General features: G+C 40.6%; 1 protein-coding gene across 2 annotated transcripts in view; it reads right to left on the minus strand.

Annotated features, from left to right (window-relative positions):
- The window catches only part of C1QTNF3 (C1q and tumor necrosis factor related protein 3), a 15,089-nt gene extending 10,649 nt beyond the window's left edge, over nucleotides 1-4,440 (minus strand). The window contains exon 1 of one of the 2 annotated variants that reach the window (XM_009702147.1): nucleotides 4,257-4,440. In XM_009702147.1, the coding sequence (XP_009700449.1) occupies nucleotides 4,257-4,340 (84 nt within the window). In that variant the 5' untranslated portion in view covers nucleotides 4,341-4,440. Of the gene's footprint in view, nucleotides 1-4,052 lie in introns of both variants that reach the window. The other variant, XM_009702146.1, reaches the window with a different exon arrangement.
- Nucleotides 4,441-7,584: the final 3,144 nt, after the last annotated feature.

The raw sequence follows: 7,584 nt of genomic DNA on the forward strand, positions 1-7,584 counted from the left end.
GCTATTATCCTGAGATGCAAATCTGCAGTTCTTAAATTCTGGAGGGGGATAGTTACACCAATCTGACAACTACTTTTCTCTAATCATTCTACTGTTTGTCTTCCATCCTTTTCTTTCCACTCATCTTTATCATCCTGAAATTACTTGGATAATGCAGACCTATTGGTTCAATGGCAGCAAACGAGTCGCTGGTGGGATGGGAGCTGCCAAATGAACACATAGATGTGCTGTATTCCTGCCCTCAAGGTCATCAACTGGCTTGATCTGAAACCCTAAAGCTTTCTGCCTGTGTTTTGAACAGTGCCAAGCACACCCCCAGAATTCATTAATTTCAAGAGGCTTGGGAGTTCATGTTTATGGATACGGAAAACTCTTTTCATGCCACCAAAATACTGCATCTACTCCAATGGACAGACACATGCCCTCTCCAGCTGGAACCACCAACGGTGGAGCCACCATGGGAATAAAGGCTGACCTGACAGCTCAACAAATATGCTTCATATTCAAAGAGTTATGTTAAGAGCTGCCAGTGGGCAGAAGGGCTTCGTATTTATGGGTTTTGGTCAATACTATTCTTTTTACCTTAATTCTGGATAAGATCTATACTTTATGAGAAAAATGAGTTCTGCCTGTTGGACTGTCTGTTCCTGGAGAACCTGTTTGTATCTTGCTGTTTTCTCTCTCCAAGTTGCTAGGGAGAACGTAACTGACAATCACCAGACACATTGTTTAAAGCTTTCCTAATATGAGAGAAGAAGTAGCCCTGTTTTCAGCTCATATTCAGTACTTGAAAGGGAGCCAAGTACAAGACGACTGGAATTGCACAAGCATTTTGCACCCCCTGAAATGCTAATGTTGAATTTTGCACTGGGATTAAAATTTCCAGCTCTTTTTTAGTGCTTCATATTCATGTTAAATGAGGAGGCAAACTATATACACACATGCCAAGAGCAAATAAGTCGTATCAGCCTAGAAACACCCACAGAATTAGATCTGTGAGTTGTAGCTAAGGGAAGGCATGAATCCAGCAAACTGAACTGCGTGTGAGACTCTCTCTGTGCGGGTATGATTTGTCTTTTTTACCCAATACACTGAAATCCTGAGTGACATTATTAGCTAACCAGCTACGTTATCATAAAATAGGTACTAGTGCTGGTTGTAACCAAATCCTATATGGCAATATGTCTCAAAAAGCTCAGCAGGATATTACATGTGAAATGAGGCAATTCCTGCCAGCCTGGTTGTACAAGAACAGTTCCACTGATTTCAAAATAACTGCTTATGCAAGTCATCAAGTAGTATTGACTTATTATCTTTACTGATCCTTTGACTAGAAGGAAAAAAACGTTCACAGTCAGCTGCCAAGACCAATGAATAATCAGGATACTCTTTTAATCTCTAAAACCAGAGAACTTCATGAAAAGTACATTTAAAGGAAAAACCTGTTCCTAAGTAAAATTACACTGAAATGGGACAAAGAGATTAATTACAACCTACTTGCCAAAGATGTCCTATGCAGGCATTTGTACATAATTTTTATCACATAATGAATCTTTGGCATTGCTCTCAGAACATGAATTAATTTAGGAGCTTGTGAAATGCATCTGCCATATTGATATCCTAATACAGATAGAAAACTGGAACTATTCCTGCGACTATTTTCTGAATTTCCTATGATTTAGTACTTAGGAGGCAGTTCTAGGCAACAGATAGCCTATAAAATTTCATTAACTTAAGGCTGTGAATGAATCACAATTGGAGACCCAGCCCTTTTTCACTTCCTGATTAATTTTGTGGGTTTCTGTTATATTGTCTAAGACAATGCAGAAGACAAGTAATGTACATCTACCATTCTTGGCTCCTGTTCTGAACGCAAAATAGCATGTCCCTGTGGGCCCTCCATGCCCCTTCTCTAGAAAAGAACTGAACAAACTAGAATTGCCAAAATTCAGGGTAAAACACCAGTAGGTTGAGGGGTACCTGAAGTTTTTCAAAGAGCAACCTGAAAAGGAAAAATATGTCTAGCATGGCTCTCCCCACTGACTAAGAGTTCTTGTGCTTGAGAAATGCACATTATATTTTACCTAAGTTACCAGCAGTGTGGAAACTGGCCTTGTACCAAATGCAGCAAAGGCAAATGCTATTGTCTCTGTTCCACAACAGGGAATGGAACTGCTAAAACACTTCAGCAAGAAGGTGAAATTCTCCTGCTAGAGCTAAGATAAACAAGAAAGTAGGGACTTAGAGTTGAAATAGCTTTCAGATAGCTCAAGGAGAAGAGAGAGCTTTGACATGAATTAAAACATATCTGGCCACCTTTGTTCCTCCTCTGCCTGGAAATCCCTGGAGTCTGGAGATGGAAAATACCTATTGCGTCAGACACTCTGTGATCGATTATCCCTGTCATGCATCTGCTAGTGCTCCATTTCATTTCAGTAAGCCAAAAATTGCATCATTTCCCCAGCAAATATTGTTTCTTGGAGAGGATCTGGCAAGTAAATGACTGCCATCAGCTGTAGTCAGACTCGCTGGGCTCAGTTTTAATGTCAGAGTCTCTTCCCACAGCAGGCAACTCCAAATATGTTGTGTTAAACTCTCTGATGAGAGACACATGCACCCCAAACACAGTGACATTTTCTGTGAGGGAGAGTTTAATCCCTAAAAGAGTCATAGTTTTGTATTAGATCCTGCATTATCTGAAATTGTGTAGAGTTAGAAGGGAATCTTTAATGATAATACACAGTCTGTAGTATGCAGCTGCACAATTCTGTCTGCAGTAAAGAGGTATGCACACACTAGCTGGCTCATTGGACTATATACCTGATGGTTTACACTATTTACACACTGCAAGTGCAATTTAACATACCTACAGTTAAATATCTATTTTGCTGAGTGCACTGGAGGAAAATACGGCTCCTGCTCAAGAAATATGAAATGCAAAGCACCATAAAATTTAAATACAGGAAATATAGTGATCTATTAAACCTATTCCTTTACTTGGATGTGTTTCAGTTCTTCAAGCCTAGGATGCACAGGATTAAAATCAAAACTCTTCTCTGCTTATTGTGAAGTAGGTTATTATTCAACACTTGTCTGCATGTCCACGATTTTTGGAATTCAAAATATCATAGTTTGGTCTGAAAGAGTTTTAAAAACCAAATGATAACAGGTGAACTATACAGGACTCAAACAAATGTATCAGCAATAGGAACAAAACACTTATGTTCTTATTGTTTCTAAAAAACATCTATCAACAAAAACATCATTTGAGTGGAATTCTATTTTGTCTAATGCTAGAAAAACCTTCATCTTCTGCCCTTCAGATTTTTCCTTTTAAATTTTGATTGCAATATTTTATGTATAACCAAATTATGCCATTTTCCCTTTGCTCTGAACTAATGACTAAAATATCTAAAATGTCATGTAAAAGGCAGAAAAAGATTCCCAGTTTAAAACGCAGATACTACAGATGATTTAGAGTTTCATTCTGAGTCTTTTTTCCTCTGAAATGTCAAGTTGATATATATTATTAAATCTACTCATTACATTAGTATCTGTTTTTTTCAAGCTAGTCCTTAGAATGAAAGTTTTGAACACTCAGAATTTCATTATATCTCAAGCTCAAAAAATACAATTTATATACCAAATTTTTCAAGTAAATTTATTCTCTGCTATTTGAATCTTTCCAAATACCTGTAGAAATTCTGTAATTTTCCTTCACATCCAAATGACTTAACAGAATCTAAAGCATTAGTATATTAAATAATTAATACCTTGAAATCATTAAGAGACTATCAGAATATACGATTGCACAGGATCACAGCTTCAGCAAAACAAAGGGCTGCTGTCTATGTTGAAACCAGTGTCCTCAACCACTGCTGGTTCTACCAGCTCATTAAAAGATCCTATAAAGCAACACAGCAGGATACAGACCAACACATAGCTTTAATAAAAGTGATTTCATAAATATATCACTAATAATCTTAGCAAAAAAAAGAAAATATATATCTCATCAGCTTTAAAGATATCTTTAGAAGATTAATTCAGAGTACCTGGACTCTATCTGAGGTAGTCAGTTCTACATCATCTACCTCTGGTCTCAGGACTTTTTGGTCTGTAGAAGTGCTATTATCAACAGTCCACTCTATAAGTTGACTCCGCTGTTTCAATATTTCCCTGCTTCTGGAACCTTTATGGCCAGTCTGGTGGTGACTTTGCAATACTTTGGCCACTGGTTTATAAGATCTTCTGCTCACCTCCATGTATTCATCTTGACACAGGCAAAATGGAAGAAAAAATAAAGCCAGTAGATGCCAACTGATGAAATCCTTCTCTGCCATGTTATTCAAAATAATTTTTTAGAAGTCCAGCAAATGCCTTGTAGAAGGAGAATCTCTTTGCTGCACCAGGAGTTATGTGGTCCTTTCAGCTTTTCCACTAGTAAGCCTGGCACTGAGAGCAGTACCAGGTTTTATACGGTTGCGTGCAATAAATAAAACTAAAAATGCCGAAGTGACAGGATCCTTCATCCAAAATCAGTCATGCTCCTTTAAACAAACCAGGCATTATTCACCACTTCACCACCACAAGGAAAATTGATTTGTATGCTGGAAATGACCACAGCATTTAACGGACTCCCGTGGTTCCTATTTGGGGGCATTAAAAAATGTAGCACCTTTTCTTTGGCATGTTTTTCTTTAAGTGTGAAAAAATGTGATGGAAATGGAGAACATGTGGCTAATGGTTTATGCTCCTTGATTAGACATGGAAAGGCTGTGAATTCACACTCTTAAATGTCTTCTGGACACAGTCACCTTCCTTATTTGCCAGGAAATTCACACACACAACTGCGTCAGCCCAGTCCGAAAAATCCTTCCAAGAGCAATTAGGAAACAAAAGCACAAGAGGAGCTTTTGCATATGATCCTGACCCAATGGCTGTTTCTGACTATGCTTTTCATTCACTAAAAGAAAAATATTGAATTTCTGTCAGTTGGCCAATAGTGGAAGGAGACTAGGTCTGAAAAACTGAGTTCAGTTCAGATTCACAGAGCCTCATTTCTCAGCATTAGTTCAACCTACTCAGACAGACAATATTTTTTCCCTTGAGTTCCCAGTGTTTTCCTAAATGCAAATGCCAAACCAAGTTTTATATCTTTGCTGCCAAGCAAATATACATTTACCAGGGGCTTATTTCAGACTAAAAGAATCAAATTATATATGTATAATAATATCCTTATTATATTTTTGAACCACCCACTAGTGTCTTCTAGAAAGCCACAACTGCAGAATGCAGTTCTGCAAATGCATATACACATCCACATGTACACCCGATCTTCCCAAGAGCAAGTAGTTCCTTGGCCTGTGAGAAACATTTCACCAGTACATGGGTACAACATTACTGAAGGCATCAGCTGCAGGGTAAGGTCCCTGGCACCCCAGCACGATGGGCTGGCTCACACTTAAGTTGTTCAAGGCTGACCACCCACCTTAGCATTTGACTGGGGCTCCTCTGTGACCTCTGGGGTGCTCTGTGGCCCTAAACTATCACACTTTTTTTCTTTTTTAAATTTTTCCTTCCTGTTCAGTTGCCTGATGAAATGTGAGCGTTGTGGTGCAGGGTGCTACACTGGGTGCTTTTAGAGCACGAGGCTGAGTTTGCATGTCCAAGGATGGGATAAGAGGGAACTGGGAGCACCAGGGGCCTGTTGGGATGGTGGTGAATGTTTCATCCATCCAGAAGGTACTCTCTGAAGCTAACAACCCATGAATATCACCCAGGCTTAATTTTGAGGAGGGAAACAGTGCACTCCAAAAGACATCCTGGGAACAAACCAGGATGTGACCAACTGCAAGGCCAAGACCCACCAATGAAATGAGGTGCTAAGTTATTAAATAATGTAAAAAGCCTTGAGCATACCAGTATACTACTGCAGCAAATCATAACACTACAGGCACTGCTAAATGAGGGAAATAAGTTACATCTGCTAAAATGTCCCAACTTCATTGATCACAGCTGCAAGGGGCAGCCATCATGTGTCTTCACTCCCTGGCATATTACTGAGATGGGGATAAGGTATGGAGCATCTGAAGAAACTAAGCCTAATCTTAATCCTTGTGAAAGCACAGGAAACTCTGGTTTTGACACCAAGCAGAGAGAATAAGGCTCAAGCAGTAAGGATTTTGAAAGGGGCTGTTGCTAAATGGAAGATGAGCCAAGAAGAGAGATCTGTGATGTGAAGGCTGTTCATTAAGATCCTTGTAGATGCTGGAAGGGACGTGCGATTGATAGTTGCTGAGTGATGGTGAGAAAGCACTCTGTTTCATATTCACATCCTTTCTGTTGGAGACAGCTGGGCAAGTCACGTCATGGGAGGAGGCACTGGCTGGAGATGCAGTGAAGAGGGGCGAGCAATGCTCAGGCGGGGTACATCTGGTGGTGGCACAAGCACGAAGGGCATCAGCATTGACCTGTACCCAGCCACTTGCCTTGGTAATTTCCTACATAACAGCCCACAGACAGGAGTGTGGGGCTGCGCCAGTCCCCCAGAAAGGCAGTGCCAGCCCCCACGGGCACGCGGGGTCCAGGCTGAGCCAGCGCAGGGGCAGTGCTCGGGGCTACTGGGACCAAAGGCAGCCAAGGGCGGGCCTTCTCTTTTTCTCCTTCTCCACCGGTCAAGCGTGGCGTAGGAGCAGAGACCTCAGCTGCTGTTGGCTCAGTGTTTCCCCCCAAGGATAAACATGACCTGCTGCCTGCAGCACCCCAGATGTCTCAGCGACAGCCCTAGGAACTGCGGTGTCTCCTGGTTATCTCAGCCCACAGGCTTGCCAGGCAGAGCTGTGTCTCCTTGCTTCATGCTTTTGTTGTATTTATCTCCCTTAGTTTGAAGCTCTAATGGCAGGAATCTTAATTAAATTTCAGTGAAATCTTGGATTCTCAAGCCAGATGTTCAGGTTCATTGAATAACACTTCATAGATTAGCTCTTGAGCCTTGCTTCAGAGTATAAATATTAATTAACTAAATACCCTTGCAGAAGAGGCTCGTTAGCCTATGCTTTATGACTACTGAGAATCCTGATTTTAAAAAAATGCAAGTATTCCAGTTATTTCACTGGGCAAGGAGGGATGGAAAGGAATTTACTGGAGAGTGAAGCAAGAAAACAGAGTTCCAAATTTTGGAAGCTGCTGCCACCAAAATGGGTTTTCTTTTTCAAGTAGAGAAGATTTTCTTGGTTTGAAAAGCCCTGGACTCTGTAAATTGGGAATGACTCAGAGACAAACATTAATTTATCTTGGCACTTAATAATTTGATTCAGCAAGTACTAGGACAGGACTGATGTTTTCAGCTGCCGTTAGGGCTTTCATGGCTTTCCAAACTGTTCCAGGAGCTTCCTGTGGCAAATGTTTCCAATGTGAATAATGAACATCCACAGCACCCATGCTCCAAAGGGAGGAGGAATAAAACCAAAGAGATTCAGGCTTCAATTTGGGCTTCAAAGCCCCCATCTATCATTTCATGCAAAAGCTGAAACAAGCATGTTTCTTGGCAGCTGTTAGAAAGAAAAAAGATCCCCTTCCTCACTT

Source organism: Cariama cristata, unplaced genomic scaffold, assembly GCF_000690535.1.
Source record: "Cariama cristata isolate BGI_N322 unplaced genomic scaffold, ASM69053v1 scaffold22226, whole genome shotgun sequence".
NCBI classification, from domain to species: Eukaryota; Metazoa; Chordata; class Aves; order Cariamiformes; family Cariamidae; genus Cariama; species Cariama cristata.